We start from the raw sequence: 27,731 nt of genomic DNA, 5'->3' as shown, positions 1-27,731 counted from the left end.
GTATATATAGCCGTGAGCTCTTGGAGAGAAAAATAATGTCTCCCTGAAGGTAATTGATCTCCATAGAAATGTCCATATTGTTTGTTGACACAATACAAAAGTGTGTGTTCTAACTTCTTTTATTATACTTTTTTGTTTGTTTGTTCTTATTAAATGCCCAGTCTAGGTTGCAATTCCCTTCCTGCTGGCCTTCCAGACTGGTTCCTTCTTAGTTTTCTGAGATCAGCCAGGGTAGACACATGGGCCTTTCCTGCCAAGACATGGAATTTAAATCTCACTAATAAAGAGGAACATAAATAAAATAGTGACTGAAAGCTAGAAGAGTAACATGGGGTGGAAAATATTTTCAAGAATTTTTGGCTCCGGTACCTAACCAGCCTGAGCTTCTTCTCCCCTTGGGCAGCAGGAAGAGACCCTATGATACTTCAATACAGGTAGTCCTCAATTTACAACCATAATAGACCCCAAAACTTATGTTGTGCTAAATGAGAAATTTGTTAAGTGAGTTTTGCCCCATTTTACAACTTTTCTTGCCACAGTTGTTAAGTGAATCACTGCAGATGTTAAGTGAATCTGGCTTCTCCATTGACTTTGCTTGTCGGAACATAAATGTGAGTCAGTGTCACAAAATGTAAATAACATAACCAGGGAGATGCTGCAGTGTGGAAAGCAGTTATAAATCACTTTTTTCAGTGCCCTTGTAATTTTGAACGGTCACTAAGCGAACCGTTTTAATTTGAGGACTATCTGTAATAAGAGCCAAGTTCTGCGCCCAGTCGATTCTCTCCTCCCTGGGCCGACTACGAGTTCTTCGTCCATCACTTCTCCGGCTTTTTGCCCGCCACGATCCGACGGAGAGTCGGCATCGCGGCCAATTTCCCGCGCAAGAATTCCGAGCGGGAGGGCCCTTTCCAAGCAAACAAGCAACACGGATTCAAGCGGGACCCGCTCGCGGATCTAATACACGCAGTTTGTGGCGCGCTTTTTAAGGGCTCCTCCCTCGGCTCCCAGCCGCCCCCTCGTTCTTTCCAGAAGCTGACAGGAACTTTTTGGTGGTCTGGCAAGGCCCGAGAGAGCCCGGGAGAGGGAGAGCCAGAGGCGAACTTTCGTCTTCGGCCTTCCCCGTCCCCTTTTTATGCGTGGCGCTGGGGCGGGCCCGGCTGCTCGAACCTCCTCCTCCTTTCTCGGAGGCGCGTCCCGGCGGGTCGAAGGCTGCACACAAAGCGACCTGAGAATTTCTGTCACTCTCCGCATCTGGTGCGAAGTGCTTTAATCCCAATTAGGGGCGGCTGACACACGGTCCTATTCACGGCCCTCGGCTCTTGAATACATTTGCCTAGAAATGAACTTCGCCCATAGAGGCGCCGCTAAATGTGCCCAACAGCAAGGAAAATCGAATTGAGGCCCGGGCGCCTCGGAAAGCGAGGCTCGGAGAAAAGATATGAATTTATAAGGGCGACACCGAAACATCGCCATTCAACCCCCAAGGCGGCCGACTTTTCTTCGCACCCTGTCAACCGGGAGATAAGTGGGCCGAGGGAACGAGGGCGGGAGCCGGGAGAGGGCCTGGACGCTGAAAGGAGGCGACTCTCGACAGACTTTGAATACGTGATGCGGCAAGTGGCCGTCCGCCCGCCCGGCCCCCTACTTGAAAGCGCCCGATTGTGAGCGCTTTCAAATAACGGCCGCGGCCATTCGACAGGGGCGGGCGGGTCGCGCGCAGAACTGTGCGCGCGCAAAAAAGGATAGAAAAAATGGGCTCTTCGCCGAATGTCTCCCCCTCTCCTCCCACACCAACCCACGCTGACCAGGAACCCGGTGGAGAAGGAAATGTGCAAGCTGAGATGATCGTGTCGACTGCCGTGGAAGCCCAATTATTATTATTATTTAAAAACCGTTCCAATAATAGCAATAGACTTATATACCGCTTCATAGGGCTTTCAGCCCTCTCTAAGCGGTTTACAGAGAGTCAGCATATTGCCCCCAACAATCTGGGTCCTCATTTTACCCACCTCGGAAGGATGGAAGGCTGAGTCAACCCTGAGCCGGTGAGATTTGAACCGCTGAACTGCTGATCTAGCAGTAGCCTGCAGTGCTGCATTTAACCACTGCGCCACCTCGGCTGCTATATACCCCACCCGTCTCTCCCGCACAGGTACTTTGGAGAACCACCCGCCACCAAACCCGCCCCGTGTCCTATCGCTCTTATTTAGCTCTTACCCACGCACCTCTCGCACGATCCACTGGATTTTTCCCAGAAAAGCAAAGGGAGTCCAGATCCTGTTGGAGTAGTAGGCGATGGAGTCGAAGAGTGCACACCGTCTCCAATAAAAGGGCTAATTTAGAGGGGTGGGGGGAAATGTTCTACAAAATGATGCTTTCCGGGAATGGACTATATGGGTATGCAAGGGCTAGAAGATGGGAATTGTAATCCAGACGTACTGGCGAGGACTGGCAATGCTTAGGCCGGCTTTACCATGTGGCAAAACTTGAATGAAGAATCCTGATATTGGTAAACAGAAGTTTGCCTTCATTTTCTACCGTGTGTGTGTATCTGTGTTGCGTGTAGGAGAAACCTCTGTAGTATTCCCTTACCCAAACTTTGCAGTTAGCTAATAGCTTTATTCCTTCCTTGATCTCAAGTTGATCAAACGTATACCAAGCACTAGTTAACACTCCATAGGGACAGATATATTAAATAAATGATGCTTCCTTTAGAGCAAGTTTCATTTAAAATGATATCAACTTCGTCCCCCCCCTTCAGATTAAGAAAAATATTATCCCCTCCCCACTTTAAAAGAAATACAACATCAAAGAATTTGGGTAAACCTATATTTGTGGAAGAAAATATGAGTTAGGAGTAAATACATTTATGCTTCTTAGTTTACTCTCATAGTGGAGAATACAATATTAGGGATGAAAAAAAGTTCACGTACAAATGTTTTTTTTAAATCCTTATGCACGGTTTGTTGACTCGGATTAACTGCTATGTCAAATGTCCATTGAGTTATACAATTTGTTTGTACCACCAGTCACAATAATCCGATTGACTTTCTTCGGATTTTGGCGATGGGGCGGAGGGATTGAAATGAAGCTGAATAGAAGAAACTCGAAAGTGAATATTAGAGTTGGGGGTGTGTGCGTGAGAAAGGGAAGAGAGAAATTATGGTTGAAATGCATCTTTCTTTGAAGTCCAACAGGACTGACACTGCCGGCTCTGTTCTGTTTATGAGGGAACAATCTGAGCCACTGAATAAACTTACTCTCTCTTTTCTTTCTTTCATTCATTCTTTCTTTCTTTCTTTTTTTCTTTCTTTCTTTCTCTCCCCCCCCCCTTTATTGTTTAACCATCACTGTGTTTCTTTTCCCCAACATAATGGCGCTGGCCTGTATACAGGCATTCATGCTGGTTTGAATGTAATGTTGAATCTTCTCACTGCTGAAGCAGTTTGATGGTCTGAATGGAGCTCCCTGGTGGGACATTGCTAGGCACAACTGTGCTTCTTTGGACGGCTGTTGTTCCTTAACATTCATGCCTCATTATGGGGCAACCTGTTCAAGCCAAAAGAGAGCCAGCTCTGAGCCAAAGCTTTCCCTTGGGGGCGTTGGCAGTTCAACGCTAGAGAGACAGAGAGAGAGAAAGGGAGAAAACGCTCACTAAGGGGGGGGAGATCTTTTGGTCGCTGGGCAAAAGTGATTTCCCCCTTTTAACTGGTCTTTCCAGCGGCCCAGTTGAAGTGTCTGAAAAGGGACTAGTGGAATGTTGTGAGTCCCACATTGTCTCGGAATAAAGCTAGAAGCATGTAATTAATGTGTCCTTTTAATAAGGAACAATAAAACCGTTCAAGCTATTTAATTTCATTTAATTTTCCATCCCATTTGCTCCCAAGTCCCCTTCTCCTCCTCCTCTCCCCTCCGCCCTCCACTTTTTTTTTTTGGTAAACACCCAAGCTTTCATGGTGCGGCTTGCTCCAATGGGCACATTAGGCTGATTTCAAACTCTCTTTTTTAAAGGAAGGAACGACCATTTATATAATACATATAATCACCTTTCCCTCCTCTCCCCCGCCCCCCCTTTTTTGCGGAGGAGGCATTTATTACTATAGGAAAGCAGCTCTGAAGCAATGTAGCTCTACAAACGGAATAAAATAAAAATAGGCTCATGAAATATATTCCTTCTTGCCCCCTCCCCCACGTTTCCCTTCTTTGACAGGGATGGGGTGCAGACCCGATTGACTAGGTTTCGTATTTTCGGTCCTCAAGTCCCTTTCTCTTCCAGCCGCTGTTTTAAGGACTCTTTCGACCCGTGCTTTTTCACTTGAACCGAGCTGACGAGAATCTCACTCCGAGCTATAACCGAGATTCTTCCCCACTCTGGTCGATTCGTCCGCTTGCGGCGAGCGGCAGTATATTGTGCCAGGCGTCATCCGAAAGCCTTTAGGGCAGAGGTTATCCTTCTTGTCTTCGGCCAGAATTTATTGCCCTCTCTTTTTGCTGAGGGAGGGGATCACTCTAGGTCATCTTCAATCTGGCCTTAAAGAAGCGAGAGAAGGAGTCATTTCGGAAGCCAACCCAAATGTGGAGAAAGAGAGAGGGAGGTGGAGAGAGAGAGAGGTGAGGGGGAGAGGGAGTGAGAGAGAAAGAGGGGTGTGTGTCCAGCTTTGAATTCCCAACCCAAATCACCGATTATTTCCTGTCCCAGACTCAAAAGTCTTCATCCCATTGAAACTGGGAAGAGTGGAAAAACAGCAGCTTCGAGCAGGGCTGATAGAAAGTAGGTTCCACTGACAGAAACTGATTTCTGAAAGGGATAGAGCCTGTTAGAGCACAGTCCTAAAGAAAACAAGATTTACCCTAGAAAAAAGTCTTTAAAAAGATTTACCCTTTAAAAAGTCCTTTTTATAGTCTTAAAAATGCCTCTGACAAAATATTCACAAGGCCTCCATCAGTCATCACTTTCTGCTGCATCCTATATGGATGTAGTTTTTGCTTTCTTATTTACTCCCTCTTTCTCCATGAAACTAAAAGCCTGATAAAAGGAAATTAATGGAGGTGGGTGGGTGCAGTTGTCTTTCCTTATAAAGATCTGAAAAGAAGATTGTCTTTCAAGAGTCTTGAGAATTAGACTGTATTAGTTCAGTACGTAAATAAAATAGACCAGTGTTTCCTAACCATGCTGCAAGAGTCCAACAGCACACTATAGTCTCTGGAAGGATCTAGCTGCAAATATTCTTAACAGGAGCAGGTTGGAATTGCAGCCAAGATCAGAAAGTTGTCTAACCCACAAAATGTCTCCCAGAAGACAATAAGCCATTTCTAGTGAGTTGGGCAGCATAAAAATTTGATAAATAAATAATAAAACTGCCAGGTTTTCAAAGGCTTGGATATCAGTATTTGAGAGCATCCTGGGGAAGAAAAGGTGTGATATACCCCTAGCTTTAATTCCTCAATCCTCAAGCTACTGAAGGAACCATAGTTTCCAGGAAGACCTTTTTATAGGAAGCATAGTGATTGGGAAGGAAGCGGGCTAACTCAATCAAAATTAATTTTCAGCTGTCGTGTCTGAACTGTAACAATCTGGACCACTGCTAGATGACAGCAAAGAGACCTGAGAAACCTAAATTAATTTCTGCAGGACAGCAGTTTTGCCCTGCTTTTGAAATTAAGTATCTAACTTCTCTTGGAATTAAATTTGCTTTCATGCAAGTTGAGGCTGCTAGACCCCCTTTTTCTTTTTTTCTTTCCCCCTCTCCCTCCCTCTCTCTCTCTCTCAAAAAAAGTTGCAACTGGATGCCCCCTGAAGTAGAGTAAATTCTTGAATTCAACAGGTGCTATTTCTAACTGTTACCAGGCCTCTCCTGGCAGGCATTTAGGTATCTGAGCAGTCAGATACTGATTGTTTGTAGAGACTTCCAAGTTCCCACTGGTTCAATTCTTCTCACATCAAGTAAGCATGTATTTCACTTCACCTGCAATTCCAAATAGCTTCATGACCAACACCTGATTCTATTTTTTATTTAAAAAAAAGAAACACGGTATCTAAATAGAAAAATATCTGTTCTTTTGCCAGAATCCTCGGTATAACAAAATTAGTCTTTCCAATTGCCAACAGGGTGATCTCCCAATTAAAAGATGGCAAAGATCTCCCAGCTAAAAGGTGTGACCTAAAGGAGCAATCATCTGGGGTTCCCAGTATGTTTCTAACAGATCAACTTTTTGTTTTTTCTAATCTTGAGGAAATGACAATTGATCTGGGGCTATGTTCAAATAACAAAGATCAATAAATTAACTGACTCTGGACCTGCAGGTCAAACCACTCCTATCTGTGTGAAAAACCAGCCCATTCTCCTACACTTTGTGCATCGGAGCTGAAGAAGATCCGTTTAAGACTTGCTCAGTCAAGCAATACTTTTGTGTTTTCGTTAACTGAAGGGTCCCTAGTCAATGGCACTGGAAAAAGGTGCAGGCTATGGAATAGACCTGGCCAAGGTAGTCATGTTACCAGCACTCCCCCTCCATCCACACTGGAGAACCCAGATACAAAAATCCAACGAACTCCACCATTTCAGCAAAATTATCAAAGATATTTTTTTTCTTCCCTGCCAAGTTAGAATGCTTTAGCTTAGTGTATGATAACTAAGTAATCAGAATTAAGCCCGATTCCCATGTTGTTCTTGTTAGGTGTCTGACTCATAGCGACTCCATGGACAATGTTCCTCCAGGCCTTTCTGTCCTCTGCCATTCTCTGGAGTCCATTTAAGCTCATTGCCTACTGTTTCGGTGATTCCATCCAGCTACTTCATTCTCTGTCGTCCCTTTCTTCTTTTGCCCTCAATCTTTCCCAGCATTAGGCTCTTCTCCAGTGAGTCCTTCCTTCTCATTAGGTGGCCAAAGTATTTGAGTTCCATCTTTGGGATCTGCTCTTCTAAAGAGCAGCCAGGATTGATCTCCTCTAGGACTTACCGGTTTGATCACCTTGCAATCCAAGGGACTCGCAGGAGTCTTCTCCAGGACCGTAGTTCGAAAGACCTCAGTTCTTTGGCGCTCAGCCTTTCTTATGGTCTAACTTTCACAGTCATACATTGTAACTGGGAAAACCATAGTTTGACTATATGCACATTTGTTGGCAGGGTGATGTCTCTGCTTTTTCACATGCTGTCAAGATTTTTCCTCCCCTATTCCCATACAATAGGCTTAAGATCTAAACCAGACGTCTTCAAACCTGGCAACTTTAAAACTTGTGGACTTCAACTCCCAGAATTCTCCAGCCAGCTATGCTATGCTGGCTGGAGAATTCTGGGAGTTGCAGTTCACAGGTCTTAAACTTGGCAAGCTTGGGGACCCCTGATCTAAACGCACGAGATAGTTCGCTCCAGGTGACTAAATATTCCAAATTGTTATATCCCCTAGAAACCGGAGTGAATAAAAGACCAACCCCACTCCCCCCTTGTGAGCCAGCCTCACTTAAGGCTTTTAATGAAATCGCCGAATTTTGCCGGATCGGGTCCTTTGAATTTAAGAGTTTCTGGGGCCCTGTCCCAAAGGTTATGTGAAAGTCAGCCCTACCCCGCTCCTTTGAATGTAACTTCCAACGGACGGGCTTATCCCCGCCCTGCCAGGCCGCGAAGCCTTTGCATAACTAGTGGGAAGTAAATCCTTTTCAAGCAGATGGGTTTTATTTGGGGGTCTCCTTGGCTTGCCTCCAAACGATTCGTTCCGGTATGTTCGCCGGTGGTGGAACTGCTGCTCGTCGAAACTCTGGGAAGAGAGCGAGCGAGACAGCGAGAAATAGCACAATGCAGCAGCGCACGGAGGCGTCTTCTCCCTCGGCATAAAGTGCATTTCTCAAGAAGCTACCGCGGCGAAGGTCTTCCTCTCGCACGTGCGACCAAAAACAGCAAAGCTACTGTGGGCTTTTGCGCGAAAGCCCCTTTTCCGTCTTGTAAACGGAAAAGTGACAAGTCAATCTTGCGGCTTAACCTTCGGCGCTGTACAAATAAATTGGGAAGTAAATTTTCCTTGGCTGAACTGGGGGCTCCTCATAGGCTGGTTGTGTTAGTTGCGAAGTCTGTGCGACCCATCGGGACGCCATGAACAGTGTTCCTCCAGGCCTTCCTGTCCTCTACCATCCTCTGGAGTCCATTTAAGCTCACGCTTTGATGACTCCATCCCATCCGCTACCTCATTCTCTGTCCTCCTCCTCTTCTTCTTTTGCCCTCAATCGTTCCCAGCATTAGGCTCTTCTCCAGTGAGTTCTTCCTTTTCACTAGGTGGCCAAAGTATTTGAATTTCATCTTCTGGATCTGCCCTTCTAAAGAGCAGTTAAGGTTGATCTCCTTTAGGACAGACAGGTTTAGTCGCCTTGCAGTCCAAGGGACTCGCAGGAGTCTTCTCCAGCACCATAGTTCAAAGGCCTCAATTCTTTGGCGCTCAGTCTTATGGTCCAACTTTCACAGCCATACTTTGCAACTCTCTGGTAGAGAGGCAAAAAACAACAACAACAAGCCAGGTCACATGATTCCCGGTTAGGCCAAGATTGGGCAGCTACTCAAAGTTTTGAGGACCGATGTAAAACTGTTTTCCTTAAACACAGTTTATTCTACCGATTTCAGGCAGCCCTAAAGGCTTTTGAAGAAACGAAAATGACCTCTTCCTGAGGTGTGTCTCCTCTTTCCTTGTGCCTGGTCCTAGAAGTAGCTCCCTAGGTCAACCGATTGCTTGAAATGTTTGCAGAAGTAGAGTTAAGAAGTCCCCTTTTCCTTCCTCGAGCGCTGAGATGTCTTGTATATAAATCTCCATCCCTTTTCGGAGGGCAGGCCTGGTATTACGAGACAATAGATCTGCATGGAAGGGGAGGTGCGCGATGAAACAGGAAGCTTTTGGACAGTCAAGAGCTGCCAGAAATTCTCCAGGAAAAGCCACCGGAACCCATCTATCACTGCCATGTCAAGGACAGAAGCATCCTTCCTTGATGGAGAGCCCCGTCTAAGACCCCGGGATTTCAATAGGAGTTTCCTTCCTACTAAATTCTAAGAATATTAGTTCCCAACTATGGGGCTGAAACCTAACACTTAATTCTCACCCTACATTAAAGCCCTGCAGTACACTCCTGGCTTTCCCTGAGTCCATTGGCATTTCGTCCCAAAGAAAAACGTTTTGTAGGATTACCGTAATAAGATTATCTTCCGAGAAAGATATAGTTATTTCAACAGTCTTGATTTGAAAATAAATTGAATTGAAATGTGGGCAACCCCCGCATTCTCTACAGTCCTGCTGAAATATTGTATGGCTGTTCAGTATACAGATGTCTGTCTGTCTATCCATCCATCCATCTATCCATCCATCTATTTATCTATCTATCTCCATCTATCTCTGTCTGTCCAACTATCTCCATCTATCATCTACCTATCTGCTTTCTAGCTATCTAGTTATCTTGTATTATTTTTCTCCATCCCATGACACTCTAGGTCTTGTATGTGGCTGTCTTTGTTGCAAATTTCTTAAATAACAATAATTTGCCAGATCCTTTGGTTTTGTTACTTAAAGAACCAGATTTGCAGCTTTTCGATTTATTGTTCTAAATAAACAGAATAACACACTTAGAAGAAGAAGAAATTATTCTGTGCTGCCTGAATCGAGGTATGGGCAATGCAGGCCAAAGGAGAAGCGATTTTCATAACCTTGGGTCTTCTTATACTTTCTCTTCCTTATCTGAGTTCCAATGCGAGCTCCCTAAATTAAGATAAAACTATTTCTGTCACGTTTTTAAACGCTTCTAAGAAACGAGGAGGAACCCTGGCTCTCGGACAGGTGAGTCCAGACGAAACGGAGACTTAAGGAACGAAGCCGGTCTCTAAGCAGAATTCTGGCCTTTAACAGAGCCACGAAGTTGGCCATATAGCTGCGTTGCTCTTTCCATTTTAAAAGTGTAAGCATTTTCTGGTGTTTTCCCATCAAGTACCTGCCCAATTTCTGTATGGCACACGCCAGGAATCAATAGAAGTTAACAAGGCCTCCAAACATTTTCCCCACCACCACCCCAACCACTCTTTGTTTAATCGCCTTTACAATCCCGCAAAGGAGGGAGAATTAAAAATCTTTGAAGTCCCCTGGTTTACAAAAGGCTCAGCCAAGTAGACTTAAAACACTCCCTTCTTTTCCAAAACTGGTTTGTCGGGGAACAATCAGAGGAAGTAAAATTTATGGAGAAATTATACAGTGGATTTGTCACTTAAAATATCGTAACTGTCTCGGGGACAATCCCCCATGCTGAGGATTAATGGTCCCTCCAGACCTTTGATTCACCAGCGTCTTTTCTTTGCCCTTGACAAATTGGATTTTTAGGAATGAGAAGGTCGCCTGGGCCATTGTTGGCTGCCCCATTCAAAAAAAAAAAAAAAAAAAGAGCCCTTGATTATGCGCTGCGGAGTGAGGGGGGGGGGAGGAGGAAAGGGGGTCGGGAAAAGCGCCATGTGACCCTGTCGCATGGAACTCGGCAGCTGCTCCGAGCGCTCAACTTCTCTCGCCGCCCCAACCGGGCGCCCTGGAGCACCGTCGTGCCAAGGGGAGAGCCCGTCGCCGTGTAGCAATTGAAAAGGCGGCGCGCACCCCCGGCCGCGTCACTCTGCGGGCGGAGAGAACACCAGGGCGGTTCAACCCCCGCCGCTGCTCTCGCTCACTCACAAGTGCGTCCAGAGTGGGACCAGCTCTCCCAGCGCCGCGGTCCTTGCCCAGAGGCAGCAATGCTAAGCAGCCGGCCCCCGCCACCCCTCGGCATCACCGCGGAGAGCAGCATCCCGGCTGGCCTGCGGCTGGGTCCTGTGCCCGGCACCTTCAAACTGGGCAAGTACCTGTCCGATCGCAGGGAGCCGGGACCCAAGAAAAAGGTATTGCTCCCACACCTGGACGGAAAGCACAGGGAGAGAGACCCGTAAACCCAGACGGGAAAAGGGCGGAATGGGAAGCAGATCCCTTGGGGGGGAGGGAGCAGCGCGCGAGAAACCCTATTTTTCTTCCCTCGTCCCGCCCGTGCAAGGAAAAGGGAAGGGTTTGAGTCTCTGAGGTTTCTGGGGATGGGTACCCACTCTTTCTGACGCCATTCAGATGTTTAGATTTAAGGAGATACCTGGCTTTGGGTGTTTGCTATTTTAACCTCTCCCATACACACAGGCACACAAGCACACACACATTTACTGGCACGCATTACATTTCCTTCTCCATCCCGAATAGCTTTTGACCTCAGAATAAGTTCCCCCTCCTCTTGAGGTCTCTTCCCAAATAACCTGAAGGCGGGATTCATAATTAAGATGTTATTAAATGGTCAAGTCGTGCCGTGATGGTCGTCGGAGTGGGGTGAAAGTGGCGGCAACACAATCTCGCCAGGTCTTAGCTTAGGTAGGAGAGACTGGCAGAAGTGTCAACGGGTAGGTTGTTAAAGCAAAGTCAGCTGTCTTGGAGCAAAGACAGTTTAATGAAGTACCGGTTGTCTTATTCTAGAGACTATTTCCATAGTGGTAGCACAGGCGTTCACAGGTACAGAGAGAGCGCGCGAAAGTTTGCAAGCTGTGGATTCCTAGAATCACTTAATTTTTCACATGCTTTTGCCAAGGTCAGGTATGATGCAAAGAATAACTAGGCACATTTTGTCGTGGGGCTTTGGGCCATGCTGGAGAGATGCCTGCTGCACATCCCAAGCCCTTGGTGACATATTCCATCTCCTTTTTTAAATGCTAAATTATGATAATAATCAGAAAATTTTGATCCGGGTGAAATATTTATTAGCAAAACGAATCCGGACTATTTCCAAAATATAGGCCTGTGGGACATTAATAATATGTATGCATCCCAAACCTATAAATGGCTTCCAGAATAGAAATGGTTTTAGGGATGTGAGACTTTCTCCAGATGAATCTAAGAGGAGGCAACTTGATCCCCAAGTGCAGCGATCTGTCACAAGTCTTCCACCCCCTTCTCTTGGATTCTGAATAGTCTTTAATTGTTTTTAAACGCCCTGCCAGACTCTTCAAATTTATTTCTCATCTGGCTCCCTCAATTGCTCCCTTTAGCACGCCTTTGTAAGAATGATGTTTATTGCGCAGCCTTTCAAACGAGGTAGCTCCTCATTCCCAAACCCCCCCCCCCAATGTTCAAGCAGATTATGAAATACAAGAGAGATTTTGGTGACTAAAGTGAGTCACCCATCGTTCCGTTTCCCCGAACAAGTCTGGCTAGATGATTCATTAATTAATTGCACTGAAGGGGATTGAGGAGATGGTGCAGAGATTTGCCTGGGTGGGTGGAAAATATTGATAGAACATTTTGAAAGGTGGCCGCCACTAAACATTTCAAGACGTGGCAGTAGAGTCAGGGCAGAGAAAGTGAAAGGAAAAGGAAGGGCTGGGTGCCCCCCCCCCCAAATCCCCCCTCTGTTTTTTCACTTGCCAGGGGAATTTTTCTGAAGCAACACGAGGAGAGCTGTCACTTTCTGCCTGCTGTGAGAAAATAGAGTTCATAACCCAGTTTGAGGCTAACTAAATTCAGAAGGACTTAACTTCGAGGAAAGATCCTTTATGGCCACCGTAGTAGCTGTATCACCTGAACACCAGCCCTTCGATTCAAGTGGATCTGACTGCCCTTCCTTTCTCCCAGGGTGCCTAGGCAAACCCATTCAGAGGACCTTTTAGCAGAAATAAAGGAAAACCGAAGAAAGCACTAGACTTCTCTTCCAAAGGCACTACTTTCAAAGACAATCCACATTTACTACCGAGTACGTAGGCGTTTCCCAGTTCAGCGCTCTAAATCCAATCTCCATCACACACACACACACACACATTCGTCGCACTCAATCGCCTAAACCAGATTCTGGTTTGCAGCAGTGGCTGTAAGTGGCCGGTGTTTGCTCCTCTAAGGATGCGATTTTCTGTATATTGGCCCGACCCTAAGCCCCGACGGAATTTACTTCGGAATGAAGACTCCTGGGGTTACTGGCAATCGTATCCTGGCTGCAGCAGTTGGCGAAGGAGCTCAGCCCATCGATAGGTCCCTTCCCTTTGCAAACAGCAGGAATCCTTCCTACCATCCAGAAAAGTTATTAGATCCCGTCCAGTGATTGGAATGCCGGTTTTCGAACGCGCGTCCTTACGAGGCAGCGCAAGCCAGTTGCCAAGCTTCTGATCTTACAAGTGACTGTCTTTCCCTGTTTTCCAGGTGAGGATGGTGAGAGGGGAGCTGGTGGACGAAGCCGGAGCCTCGGCCGTAGAATGGATCGGACTAATCCGGGCTGCCAGACACGCGCAAGAGCAGACTCTGGAAGCGGTGGCAGATTTGCCGGGGGGACAGGTACTGGCCTCCTAGCTTGCTCCCGGTGAACTGGAGAGGCGGATAGGGGTACCGTCCAGGTCTGGAGGTGGCAAGGCTTGCCCCTCTGAGCCGCTGAGGGTCTCAGTCTCTCGTTTCTCCTTAGATTTTCTACCGGGCATTGCGAGACGTCCAGCCGGGAGAGGAGCTGACCGTGTGGTATTCCAACGCTTTGGCTGAGTGGTTTGATATCCCGGCCTCGGCGACTCCGACCCACGACGAGAAAGGTAGGTTCCTGCGAGCGAGCATCTCAGCTCGGGCAGAGTTGGGCACTGCCGGGAAGCGGTGCCTACTTTGATTGCTTCCAGTCCCTGGGTATCTTGCGACTAACTTTCACATAGGTAGAATAATGTGGTAGACTACATAGGCACTTCCGTCCCACCTAATTTTAAAGTCCTAGAGGTCTTTAATTTGGAGGAATTCAACCCTATTGAGCCCAATGGGATTACCCTCTGCCCCCAATTGCGGATCTAGATTTCCTGCAAAGGCGGGCACAGTTGCTACTCGGGCGCGGCCTCGGGAAAAGACAGTGTCTTACCGTTTACCGCGCCGCGTGTTCATCGCTACTGCTAAGAATGCAAAGGAGACGATAGAAGCTGTGAAGCCTCCTAAACTCCTCACATTTTACTTCGTAGAACCAGAAGACAAGCTCCGTCGCTGCTGGCTTAGATGGCAAGCCAAGTGTCTATGGAGATTCTCAGTAATCCAGTTCATGGTGGTCCCAAAGGTGTGTCCCCCCCCCCCAAGAGACAACTGGACTTTCTGGTTTTTCTTTAAAGACATTTCGCTTCTCATCCAAGAAGCTTCTTTAGCAATAGCAATAGCAGTAGACTTATATACCGCTTCATAGGCCTTTCATGCCTCTCTAAGCGGTTTACAGAGAGTCAGCATATTGCCCCCAACAATCTGGGTCCTCATTTTACCCACCTCGGAAGGATGGAAGGCTGAGTCAACCCTGAACCGGTGAGATTTGAACCGCTGACCTGCTGATCTAGCAGTAGCCTGCAGTGCTGCATTTAACCACTGCGCCACCTTGGCTCTGACTGGTCAGGTCAAGTTTGTGGATGAGAAACGAAACGTCTTCAAAGAAAAACCAGAAAGTCCAGTTGCCTCTTGAAAAAAATAACACCTTTGGGATAGCAAGCTCAGGTTCTTGAAAGGTGGGTGAACAGTTAATAAGCCCTCGTGTGCAATATTTTTATGTTTTAAACACGAAGCCTAGAGGCCCTTTATTTGGCAGTAAATCCTACAGAGCCACCCTACAGTGGGGGGATTTCTTGATACCAAGGAATTTCCTTGCAAAGCTCTGCTGCAGAGTCCTGCTCGGTCTTATTCCGAAAGAAGGATCCCTCGGGGCTAAAGAAGGTCTTCGACTCCAAATTACCAGTGTAAAAATGGCAAGTGGCAGATTTAGCAAGGAAGAAAGGGAGGAAAAGTACTGTAAGTGGGTAAAAGAGAGGGTGGCGAAATAAAACGGACCTCCATGTGATTGCTTAAAATGGGCGCTAGCAAGTTTTCCTTGTCTTTTGAAGGCAGCCCCGCCCCCAAGTCACCGGCTCCTACAGAGAAGCGGCACAGAATTAAGGAGGACGTGGGCCACATATGATGATTAGAAATCAATCTTAGCTTTCTGGAGAGGTCGGGGGGACGGACCGGAGAGCTGCAGTAGGTGGAGCAATGAAACCAAAGGGGCGGAGACAAGTTTCTTGTGGTTGGGGGAGGAGCTTGAAGCTTTTATTTCCCTGAACTCTTTTTTAAGCCTATTGTAGGGTTTCCTCTATATTCCTTGTTTCAAAATGATAAGAAATGGTTGGAACATAGTCTCAGTGGGGTAAAACAAAAGGCCCAGTAATGCACTTTTTAAAAAAAAATTTCAAAAAAATTTCTTAGAAATAGTTACTCTCAAGCAGCAGTGGGTCAGATTCTTTGCTAAGTCCACAACTGCCCATTCCACCCTTCTGGAATTTATTTATTTATTTAATTTATAGGCAAGCCCCGATCTGGTAAGACTGTCCTGTCCAGAAGTCCTTTGTTATAATTTACATGCTCCCAGTCAATGTTCTAGAATTGCAAAAGTTTCCACTGAAGACTCCACTCCTGATGTCAGGGATTGCTTTCCAAAGTTTCAGTCTAGCATTTTCAAACTTGGATGCAAATCCCACTTCTGAATTGAAAGAATCCAGAGTACACTTCAGACAGGATACAGTTCTAGATTGTTATGGAAACAAATATCTGATTTACATATACAGGATTGTAGTGCATACTTTCTTGTACCGAAGCTATTCTAGCACATTATATTTTGATGTTCCTAATCAGCCATTGTTAAAAAAAAACCTTCTACATCCTCTCTTAAGAGACATTATTGCTTCGTTATTATTTTTTCCTAAGCTTTGTAACACTGGGGACACGTTTTTCCTTTGGGTAATTCATCACTGTTCGTTACAGCAATTTTATGACAAAGTCCTCAACACTTTATTCTAGGATTGGATTGACTGGAGAGTAATCAAGCCAATAGCAGGTGGTTTTCTCGGCAATCATACAGGGAGCGTAAAGCTTTCACAAACTTCATAGTCTAGTTTAGAGTCCTGGGATTTCCTAGCAGTCTCCCTTTTCAATACAAACTAGGTCTCACCCTTCCTAGCTTTTTTTTTTAGCCCAATCAAGGCCTGCCAGTTACTGCAAACAAACCATCTTGTCCAACCTTGCACGTTTTTCTTAAGCTCGCTATCCTCCTCCCTCTTCCTGGGAGAATGTCTCATTAGAGCCACCATCATAGTTGCACTGTCCATTACTCTGATTAAAGTGTTCTCCTCTTTCGAAGAAAGAGGAGGAGGGGAGGGGTTTCTGACTTGCTTTCTACTGTTAAGCCATTGGGAATGGGCAGCAGGCTCCTCTTGAGCCCCTTGGTGGTCCCTTGGACCATAACTCCACAGTTAGAATTGTCTTTGCCAACTGGGTATGAAGGTAAGTGGTACCTGAGCTGTTCTGTAATCAGACAATCAGCTAAGGACCACACTCTTCTCTCAGTGCAATTCTTTTCTTGGACCACTCTCAAACTGAGATGGTGATTAGATCTTGGCTTCATTAAGCGAATTCTGACCCAGGCCATTCTAAACATTACAACTAATAATACAAGAGCCTTTCTAAATGTTATTTTAATCACCAGTACTTCGCAATGAGGTTCCTGCTGTTGCCCGGAGCTACCCACAACATCCCCGGGAACTGAGCCTTCTCTAGAGTTTTTATGTAGAGTTAATCCAATTAGAACCAAAGAGATCTGGTTCTCAGTGAATGTGCTGCAGGGCAGCAAAACTCTTGGCAAGGAGTGAGGTTCACTCCCCAGTTACTCTTTATTTATTTATTGAGTCCATTTCTCAACTTCCATCCTTGCTTCTGGATGCTGCTAATCTGAAAAGCCAAACTCCGACTGCACCTCGCTTTAAATGACCTCAGGAAACCTTCAAAGGCGGCGGGGAGCGATTTTTTTTTCACTCGAAGAGATTCTCATCTAGCCCTTGGGGGGAAAAGTCCCTTCGCATATAAAACGTGTCGAGAGGGAGACGAGGCAGAGCAAACGGCTTGGAAAAGACAGCGACCTTGCCGAGTAGAAAGTATTGGAACCGCTCCATTCAGCGGGTGCAGATTGAGTAAACGAGGTTCTTAGGAGCAGACCGAAAGCGGGTGTGTTTCTATCTGTGCGTGTGGAGGAACCAAGAAACTTTCTGATTAGGCTTGCTACTATTTCCAAATCGTTACCACTTGAAACTTATAGGTCGGTCACAATTTCTGGTATGTAGTATTCCGTTCCTAGCGAAGTTTACCTGTTTTCTTCCCTACTCTTTCAAAGTACATGGACAACTAAGTAGGATTGAGAGCAAACACATTTTAACGCACTCGAATATTAAAGAGATTATGACCCTTCTTTTTCCTCCTCTTCCCCCTCCCGCATCTTATCGTTCCGAAGGTGAGCCGCGTAAAAGCGAATTAGGAAGCCAATAAGATCTGCTGGGGAGGAAAGTCCGTAGACGGCCAGTGGGAGGGAGAAATAGGGAATTCAAACACTTAAAATTAAGTTTGTTGGAGTCTTTAGCCAGAACTGCTGATGGCGATCAAAGATGGTGGGATAGCAGCCCAGTTATATTTAGGGACAAAGAAATTGTCTTTTTCCAACCTGAATTCCTTACAATGTGTTGGACTGGGACTCTTCAATTACAGACTGAAAACCCAAAGCTGTTAAGAACAGCCCATACTTATCTTCGCTGGCCAGTCGAGTCAGCAAGCAAGAGAAAGAAACGTCAATTTACGGAAGCAACACTTCATTAAAGCCCAGGTGTTTTATAAAGTAGGTGCAAGCTTTCGAGTTTTAGAGAACTCTTCATTAGACAAGTTGACAGAAACCGTGTAAGGGAACCTGGCAGAAAATGTGGACTATGTTTGTACCAGTTTAGGTAGAGTGAAGAAGAGCCTTTCCGCCTGCAAACTGGGCTTTGGAGGTTCCCTTGCTTGGAAATATACATTCCCATCTATACATTAAAACGTTTCCTCTTGGCCCTCAAAAAAAAAAGCGCGTTGTTTTGCTGGCTTTAAAGTTTTTAAGTTTTGTTCTTTCACCCCTCACCCCCAGGTCCCGTTTGCGAGATGAGGGGTCATATAAATCAATCGACTGATTGATCGAATAAATAAATAAATGAACAAAATTCTCTTTTTTCCAGCAGAAGGGAGGTAATCTCTCCAAGTTTTTTTTAAACCATTGGGAAACTAGAACGAAGGCCCATCTCCCCTTTTAAAAACAGATTCAAATGGATGTAGGTAGCCACTAATTTAGACAGTGACATAATTTATTTGTAAAGATTAAGTAAGTTATTTATGGGCTTAAATAACTGAAGGAGAACTGAAAAATATAGTTTGCCTAGTTTTTCCCAGCACAAAACCAACCAGCTATTATAGGAATACAATTATTAATTTATTTGTGAGATTTAATATTTTACCCAGCGCTTCCTTTTAGAAATATTCCTTATAAGTCTAGAATAGAAGTCTAGGAATAGACTTCCATGTCTATTCACCCCTTCCTCCCACCAAGAGTCGAGGTGGCGCAGTGGTTAAATGCAGCACTGCCGGCTACTTCAGCTGACTGCAGTTCTGCAGTTCGGCTGTTCAAATCTCACCGGCTCAAGGTTGACTCAGCCTTCCATCCTTCCGAGGTGGGTAAAATGTGGACCCGGATTGTTGTTGGGGGCAATATGCTGACTCTGTAAACCGCTTAGAGAGGGCTGAAAGCCCTATGAAGTGGTATATAAGTCTAACTGCTATTGCTATTGCTATAAGCCTATGGTCTGAAAAAGTTGTGTCCCCACATTGGTGGGAATGTTCATTCTTGGGTGACCAATGTAACACAGTAATTTTTAATTCGTGTTATACTTTGACTTAGAGAAGTTTTGCACCCCTTCCGGATCTTTTTTTTTTTTTGTCTGCCGTTTGACAAATAGCTTTTCATTCCCTATCAAGTGGTGGTGTTTAAGGTCTTCTCTTTAAATCCGAAATTTACTTTAGTGAGGTCTCCCTCACACCAGTTGACACCCGGGCTAAAAAGTCACATATAGTTTGTCGACGTCCTCACTTTCTTTGAACTTAATGGGTGCTGCTGGTTAATCAGAAGATTTAATATCGCTGTCCAGCACTCCGGCACAATCTTCCTTTTTCCTCTCCACCCATAAACCACTGGACCTGAATCCAAGTTGCTTTCACCCACTTCGGGACAAGCTAAACATTTCAGGAAGGGAGCCCGAAGGCCATTGCCTTTTAAATCAGCCGATTCCTTATGGCTCATCCATCTAGGCCATTGTCTTGCCTGGTAACGAGGGGTTCATGAGCGTTAGATTGCCCTTTGTTCCCCGAGTCCGTTCCCTGACATACGCTACCTATTCTGTCCGCGTCAACAGATGGGCTGCCGGATCCGAGCGTGAAGGCGGCAGCTGCTGGTGCTGGCCGCCTCTTCGTGTCCATAAGCAGCCTCGCTGCAGCGCTCGCCGCCTTCTCCAGCTTTACTGCTCTCGCTCCGCTGTCACTTCCCCCACCCCCAAAGGAGACAAGTCCTCAACCGAGAAAGGTGCCCGCAAGTGAGGCTCATATGTATTATCCAGTCTTTCCACTTTTTCTCAACAGTCAGATGTGGATTGACTGTTGCAGCCTGATTCAGATTCCCCAAAGACTTGTAAATTGCTTTGATCATTGCACTGCCCTCTGTACTTATCTTCTGGAAAGAAAATTGGGATAGAAATTACACAAGTGATTGAGGGATCATGCAATCCACGGTCTGGACTAAAAGAAGCTGGGACAAGGTTCTTTTGAGACTGCAGTCTTAAGCATGATAGGCCTGCTTGTATTTACTAAGCTGTATTTCTGAGTAAGGAAACATAGTATTTGGCATCAGACAAATTAATAACAGGCACAGTGTCACTGGTTGAACTCATGGTTTCTTAAGAAGAATGAGACCTTAAAAGATGAACTGATTTTTAGTGGCATAAGTTGGCTCACACAAAATATCTTTTCATGAGATGCCTGAAGCAAGCCAAAAGTTGCAAAGAATATAAAAAATGTTCCTTGGCAAGTCTAAAGGGTTACAAATATATAATTCAATCAGTTATATGTATACATGCGTCCTTGATTTGGATAGGGGCAATTTGTGAAGAAAAGTGATGGGGGAATGAAATGTGGAAAGTAACTGAGCATTACAAATATGTGTTGGAAGAGATACATGCATTGCATTGATGAATCAATTAGCACACAAATTGGTTTTTTTTTCTTTAGTAAAAATTCAACTATTTCCTCAGTAATTTTATGAATAATAATCTATATAATCTGTCTATAAAGGGTCTTTGTTCAAGAATGGCTACCATAAAGCGCAGCAGAATGACTTGGGAGGTTGAAGAGTTTTGCTGTTTTATGAATGTTAACATTTTAAACATAGGATTTCATGTATTTGTTTTTGTAAATATTGCCTATTTATCCTGGCTAGATGCAGAAAGCTCTTGTTGCCAAAGATGACATATGCGTCATTGGAGGATGTGGCTATGGAAACCCCTGATATTGAAACGGACATCATTAGCCTTCCCAGAATAGGTGAAGAGGGATAATTCAGGCATCTCACTTTGTAACAAGATATGATTTGTCTATCTGTAGCACTGCTAGTGGTTGTGGTTGTTGTTCATAAAGAGCAGGGAGAAGAAATGGAAAGGAGGGAAATTAGAAGGAAATGGCATTTACAAAGAATAACCTATCAAACAAAATTCAAAAATTGTCCATAAAATCTGAAAGTTGCAATTATATAGAGTAAGCAATATACCTGATGTGCGTAAGAACTAATTAACATATGCAGAGAGGCAAACTCATTTTGACAAAAGGCAAGAGATGTTACTGAAATAGGATTATTTATTTTATAAAAGATTTTGTATGTTATTGCTGACTCAACTTAACTTCAAGATAGCTGATTGTCTGCCCAGTTAATCAGATACCAAATGCATTCAGGGCAAGAACTTAATTCTGCAGTTGTAATCCAGGGAAGATTGCTTTTAGATAAGAGGAAAGCAATCTGGCTTCTCCAATAGCTGCACATTATGTGCCTGAATCTTCCAGAACTTTTACTATGTCTTGGGCTGGTCAGTTCAGATTTTTGTTTGCCAGACAGATTGAGTGCTTCATGTTAAACCAGATAAGATAGTACATCATTAATGACGTGAGATGCTGAAATCTATAAATAGATCAGAGCAGGGATAGAAGTTTTAATAAAACAATTAAGGGGAATGATCAGTGAGCATCCAGAATCTTCCAAAATATTAGAGTTGCAATATGAATAGGGTCTCTTTTGAAACTGACAAACAGGATTTGGAGGACGCCAAACCTTGCCAAAAAAAGTTGGTTCAGTGCTATTCCTTCTAGAGATGAGTGATGTATGCCATAATTGTTAAATGATTCATTCATATATTAATTCTTTTACCTTCAGAATTACTCTTAATTTGATCAAACCAGGCAATGTTCCTTTGTGTTGTCTTTTCAATTTCTAGTATAATAGCAGTTTTTTTTTTACTGTAGAACCAACATAAAAGTTTACTCTTGACCTCCAGTGTTAAAAAAAAGAGGCAGTCTTAAAATAAATCAATTAAAATCAAGCCCTATTAACTTAAAATTTAGAAACAATAGTGAATAATTATATATTATATATGCAAACAACAGCTGCTTATCCCAAGTTCTTGGAAAGGAATCAATACGTGGATTAAAAACGTCAGATCTAGTCTAAACATCTGGTTGACTGTGAGACTAACCATAATATATTGAACTTGTGTCTCTAGAAACTGCAGAGGTATATTAATTAAAATATTTCAAAATTAAAGTGTGACCATAATTGCTTAGAAATAAGAAATGGAGAAGTCATAAAATATGTCAGGTTGGGCTTTATAGAAATTGTTCTCATTTTGTAATGGGAAAAGGAGAAAAGAATTATCTGCAATATCCAGAACTACTACAGGTTGATACTTACCCTACTCTACAAGCAAACGTGCTTTAAGGCAACCCCCCCCCCCCAATAACCCTGTTTATCAACCCAATGGAGACTAAAGTAATACATCAGTACGGTGTGAACCAAGGCGTGGCAATTCAGAGATTGTTGGGAAATTATTTGGACTAATGCAAGTGGGAGCCCAAAGGAACAACTAATTAGGGAACTACTAATTAGGCAACTACTAATGGACAGCAGTTACACCGGCCTCTCCTTCAACAGATTTTCCCCAACCGCCCCCTATCTCCTCCCTCTCCATCCCATCTTCAAATCCTTAAATCTTTAGTCAAGTCGCGCTTGGTCCATTTCGGCTGGTGGTAACCGCTCTCCCGGTTTGTTTTTTTCTTGCTAGGAGAGGAGCGCTACATTTGCTGGTACTGCTGGCGGACCTACAAGTACCCCAACAGCCTCAAGGCCCACGTCCACTTCCACTGCGTGCTGAACCACGGCCGCGGATTCTCAGGAGCACCGGACCACCATCGGCCCGGAGACCTCTTCGGTACGGCTCTGAAACCGGCTGCTGCGCCGTCTCCGAGGCCCCCTTGCCCGGCCACTTTCCGAGACGCCGTCAAGCGGGAATCGACCGGCTCGCCGTCCTTAGCCAAAGCGGGCGGGAGCGGGCGCAAAGGCGCAAAGGCCGAGCAGGAGCGAGCCTTGGATATGAGCGTGGGCTCGGGACGGGGCCCGGGACAGTTTTGGGGTCTGCTGGGCAGCACCTCCGGAGGTAGCAACGGCTTGTCTTTCTATCCCGGAGTGAGGTCGGCCTTCAAGCCCACCGGCCTGGCGAAAGAAGACTCGGCCGCTTTTCGGGAAGAGGGTAAAGGCGGCGGCTTCAGCAAAGCCTTGGGGAGCCTCAAGCCCGGCCGGGTCTGTGGTCAAGCTGGCGGCTCCCGCCACCCGCCTCCGCCTCCACACACCAAATGCCACCCGCCGCCCGGCCCGCCTCCTCCTCCTTCCCCAGCGGGGCTGGCTTATTCCGGCGCCGTCCGGGGCTTCCCCTTCCTAGCGTCCTTCGAGGAAAACTCCGCCTTCAAGCACGTGGAGCGCGGCTTCTCGGCCAACCTTTCTCCCCCCTCCGGCCGCTACCCGCGCTTGGCGGGCGGCGCCGGGCTCCACTTGGAGCGCTTCGCCGCCTTGCCGCCCTTCGAAGGCCTGGCGCCCTACTCGCCCTCCGGGGACTGCCCGCTCCCGTCTCTCCTGCCTTCCTTCGCCGTCTACAACGGCGAGCTGCTCTACAGCGCCCCCTGCTACCCGCTCAACCTCCACTTCGGCAACTTCCTCAAGTACCCGGAGACGGCGCCCTATTTCGGCGGGGCCGCCGCGGCGGGCCTCCATCCGGCCGAGCTGGGCTCGTTAGCCGGCGTCGACCGCGAGATGGCTCTGCACACGCACCAGTTCTCGGAGATCGCGGCGGCCGAGAAGAGCCGCGGCCGCCTGGAGAGCTTGCCGGCCGCTGCGGCCGCGGGCTCCGCCGGCGGCAAACCCAAGACGGGCCACCTGTGCCTGTACTGCGGCAAGCTCTACTCGCGCAAGTACGGCCTGAAGATCCACATGCGGACTCACACCGGCTACAAGCCGCTCAAGTGCAAGGTCTGCCTGCGGCCTTTTGGCGACCCCAGCAACCTCAACAAGCACATCCGCCTGCACGCCGAAGGCAACACCCCTTATCGCTGTGAGTTCTGCGGCAAGGTCCTAGTCAGGCGCCGAGACCTGGAAAGGCACGTCAAGTCTCGCCACCCGGGTCAGAGCTTGCCCAAGGGCGGTGCCGAGGAGCTCCAGGAGCCAAAGACGGACAACGAGAGCGACGTCGACGTCTGCTTTACGGACGATCAGAGCGATCAGGACACCGGCAGCAGCGGCGGGGGCGGGGGCTGCCGGGCCAAAGAGCAGCAATAAAAATAAACCGAATCAAGCCGGATCGGTGGGTGGAGGGGAGGGTCGGACGCGACACTTTGGGGGGGGGGGTGACCAAAGCTGCTAGCCTCCTCGGAATGAAGTCTCGGAGGAGCTGCTGAGTATAATATCCCATTCAATCGGCATACCGTATCCCAGGACTAGAAAAAGGGGAAGCTGTTCGCCCAGCTCTTTAAATTCAGAGCTTTACTAAGCTCTGCCCTTAAGAAATATCAGGTGGGCATCTGCTTTTCCCGGTACTTCCCCTGCCGGTGGGGCTTCCGTCAGCCTCAGCCAAAAGTGGGCAATGACAAAAAGTTTGCAGAGCTGACCAAAACTTCTGAAGGACCAGGGACTTCAGAGGTTTTGTTTGCAAGATGGAGCCCACTTTTCTAAATTCCCCGCAGGATTGATCAGTAAGTGGGTTGGGATTGCAGAACAAGCTCTGCTAAAAAATCTGATTGGTGAGTTTGTGATTCAGTGTGTTGTGCCAATAGCCGTGCTTTATCAACTGATGATAGTGCCAAGAGATTCAGGTTGTCTTTGCAAGCAAATTTCACTTAGGTTATAGCCTAAAAAAATCCTACTGAGCTGTGGACTGATTTTGAGTATATGTGTTTCTCCGGTTTCTCTGGCGAAATATCCAACTCACATGTCACAATGGACTGGATACTTCTTAGGCCATCTCGCAATCATCTTTGTGGCGGTATAATGCCTGACTTCATTAGTGTTTTTTACTGGCAGAAAAATATTTGGGTGCCATGGTAAATCACTAGTGAGGAAAAGAATGTGGTTTCCATACTAGCAAACTTTATCCAGCCAGCTCTTTTATTAGTTTGAAGAGAGTTCACATTGCTACATGAAAGTCTGCAGTCACTTGTCACTCTACAGAGAGCTGTTTGGATTATCACACTCATATAATTGAGGATTGAGAGTTACTTATGTAATATTTTAGGATCAGGCGTTTGGCTGAGCTCTAAGCATATTTAATGAAATCTTAAAAGTTTTGCTTGGAGTAGTCTCATTCCAGCAGTAGAACCCCCAAGTCTGTTATGATTCTCATGGTATTATTAAACACTCTACCAATTCCTCAACAATACTTTGTGGGCTGCTGGTTCCTTTCCCTGGTTTGATTTAGCCTATCATGGCTTCACCTACTGAAATGAGCAAGCAGGGAAAGGGGTGTTGGTGTGAAACTGGGTGAATGAACTCAGGATGAAAATAGCTCCAGTCCTAAGTACTATTTGGAAAGTGACATTAAAGCAAAAAAAGATAATAAGGAGTCTGGGGGCTAAACCATATGACGAATAATTGAGGGAACTAAGTATCTCTATCCTAACAAAGGTAAGGCTTAGGGGAGACACTAGGGCAGTCTTCCAGTATATGAGAAGCCCAGAGAAGAAGGGGTTGACCTAGTCTCCAAAGCACCTGACAAAAGGACAAAGGAGTAACCTATGGAAGATCATTAAGAAGAGAACTAAAGAGAAATTTCCTGACAGTTAAAACTATCTGTGGCACAACTTGCTTCCAGAAGTTGTGGATGCTTCATCACTGGAGGTTTTCAAGAAGAGACTGGACAGTCATTTGTCCAGAATAGTGTAGGGTCTCCTGCTTAAGCAAGGGGCTGGACTAGAAGACCTCCAAGGTTCTTTTCAACCCTATTATTTTATATTCTAAGAATCTTTTTCTGAAGGAAGAAACAGCTCCAAATGCCATTACTTGCAGAATATTAATTCAATACACTGGGAATCTTGGAACAGCCAATCTGTTTCTTTCTAAAACATTTTTAAAGTGTGCCTTTTTTGTGGGGTATTTGGGAGGTTGCCTGCAGATAAGGAGTTAGCTTTCCCCCCTCATTTGTTCTGGCCAGCACTAAGATATATATTTTGATGGAAAACCTGCACTTAAAAAATGGTATAATCTTTATTCAATATCAAAAGCAATGCTGGCTACAATAGCCCTTTTCTACCTAAAACACACTTTACACAACAACTTCAATCTCATTTACAGGCCGATATGTGTGGATTTACTTCTGATCGAACATTTTTTATGACTCCCACAGGGAGGGTAAAGCATAGGATGTCAGCAGCCTGGCCTACTCTCTGATTATAATTTATTTATAACACAATACTGTAACATTTGTAAAATAAATACATGAAAGCATGACCCCTCAAGCACGTTCTATATAATTTTCAAGAAAATCCTTTTTTTGAATTTTGTAGACAACATGTGGTGTATGCTTTATAATGAATGGTGTACAGTGGAAAGTATTTTGGTCTCAATTACAGGTTGTCATTTTTAAGACAATAAAGTTATTGGCGAACTATTGTTTAACTTTTCTTAGATTTTTCAGTCTTTTTGAGGGGGGGGGGTGTAAAAAGGCATTTGAAACTCTTCAGTACAATATAGCATCAACAGAAGTTTCATTAAAAACATGCATTTGATTCATATTAAGTGGCACTTTTATCTTAATCATTTCTTTCATATGATGGAAACACAACTGCTGCCTTCACATAACACCCTGACCAAGTTAAATAACAATCTAGTAATTTCATTTGCAAAACACATTACAGGTTTTTTGGGGGGGGGTTGTTAATCTTCCTTAGTTTATTTCTGGATTATCTATTATGCCCACCACACCGATTTTATTCATTTATGTTGGAATAGATTGTGCTAACTGAAATAAAATGGGTTAATTCATTAGGCAGATTATAGTGAGTGACTTGTTTCAAGGAAGCAAAAAATAATATTTCGGAATTGGAATGGAAACATCATAGGGGGGGTCAAGACTTCTAAAATTGTACTGAAGGCACGTCAATGATGTCAGGTGTGGGAAAGCTAAAAAGCACTGAATTGCAGCCAAAGGTTGAATCCTTAGCCTCTTTGCTTGCAGCTCCCAATTCTGAGCAAGAGCTAAGGAATTCATGGGTTTTGATACAGAGCCTGCATTAGTTTGAGGTAGGTTCTTAACACAAACATTTAACGTTATATTTTTCATTACTAAACAATGGACTGCAGTCTGCAAAAATTCATTACATCAACAATGGCAAAATTAACTTAGATATTTATATTCCAGACACAATGATTTATACCTCGTTAAGACTGTGGTAGCAAAACCTCCTGATTTCCTCTAGTCTCAGATCTAATTTCTTGACAGGTTAACAATAAGCAAGCAAATAAAGATGCCAACAGATTCTGGGAATTTCCCATTTTTCTTTTTAAATTATTTAAACGGTAATATTATAATACTGGAGTTTCACACCTTGGACTCCTTTAGCTTCTCTCCTGAAGCAATTAATGATAACTCTCTCCCCCTGGTATTAAAAGCATTAGAAAATAAGAAATTCAAATCTTAAAACTAGGTGAGCCTTGTAACGGGCAAAAGCATGTTATCATCCCATTTCTGTGGGGTGGGTTTTTCTGAACAAAGTATTTGATTTTCGACTATGTTTAGTGCCAGACTGCAAAATATATGCATTTAGAAAAATGGGAGGGGGGGGGGGACGGACGACGACAGAGAAGACGGTCAAAGTGTGCGTTCCAGTTTTAAAGAGCATTTATTTTTAAAATTTATGTGATGCTGACCTCACTATCCAAAGTAACTCTGGGAGGCTCAAAGGAAAGGGATCAAAGGCAAGGGATTCAGAGCAGGAGTGAGATTTGAAGCTTCTGGTAAAATGATAAAGTGCTCCCCCCCCCACCCCAATCTGATTCGTGGCTGTTGAGAAGCACAAATAGACGCAAATATTGAAAGCATGCCCATCTTCTTTAAGGGCCCGACCGGAAATCCTGAAGCGTTTGGAGCTTCTGGAGGATCCCAAAATATTATTCTCGTGAGCCGGGAGGGGAAAATCGAAGCCAAGACAACCGGTTTATGGGGAGCGAAACGCAAACCCTTGTCGTCTGAAAGCTCAGCTCCTCCTGATTCCCA

At 45.2% G+C, this 27,731-nt stretch overlaps 1 protein-coding gene across 2 annotated transcripts; it reads left to right on the top strand.

The window, feature by feature from the left end:
• The first annotated feature begins 10,641 nt into the window (after positions 1–10,641).
• PRDM13 (PR/SET domain 13) lies at positions 10,642–26,134 on the top strand. Of its 2 annotated transcripts, XM_014051806.2 has the most exons (4): positions 10,642–10,886; positions 13,207–13,338; positions 13,463–13,583; positions 22,260–26,134. In XM_014051806.2, the coding sequence occupies exons 1-4, from the start codon at positions 10,743–10,745 to the stop codon at positions 23,801–23,803; spliced, it is 1,941 nt and encodes a 646-aa protein (XP_013907281.2). In that variant the 5' UTR covers positions 10,642–10,742; the 3' UTR covers positions 23,804–26,134. The 2 variants fall into 2 exon arrangements, with proteins under 2 accessions (XP_013907281.2, XP_087574846.1); XM_087718720.1 differs by lacking the exon at positions 13,207–13,338.
• Positions 26,135–27,731: the final 1,597 nt, after the last annotated feature.

Source organism: Thamnophis sirtalis, unplaced genomic scaffold, assembly GCF_051295495.1.
Source record: "Thamnophis sirtalis isolate CommonGarterSnake01/CBP01778 unplaced genomic scaffold, rThaSir2_p1.2 scaffold_6, whole genome shotgun sequence".
Lineage (NCBI taxonomy): Eukaryota > Metazoa > Chordata > Lepidosauria > Squamata > Natricidae > Thamnophis > Thamnophis sirtalis.
The sequence above is the reverse complement of the archived record's forward strand: the minus strand, read 5'-3'. Positions and strand labels throughout refer to the sequence as shown.

Coding starts and splice junctions, on each gene's coding strand:
- PRDM13 (XM_014051806.2), top strand. CDS start 10,743: ATGCTAAGCAGCCGGCCCCCGCCACCCCTCGGCATCACCGCGGAGAGC. Junction 10,887..13,206: donor AGCCGGGACCCAAGAAAAAG/GTATTGCTCCCA, acceptor CCTGTTTTCCAG/GTGAGGATGGTGAGAGGGGA. Junction 13,584..22,259: donor TCCGACCCACGACGAGAAAG/GTAGGTTCCTGC, acceptor TTTTCTTGCTAG/GAGAGGAGCGCTACATTTGC.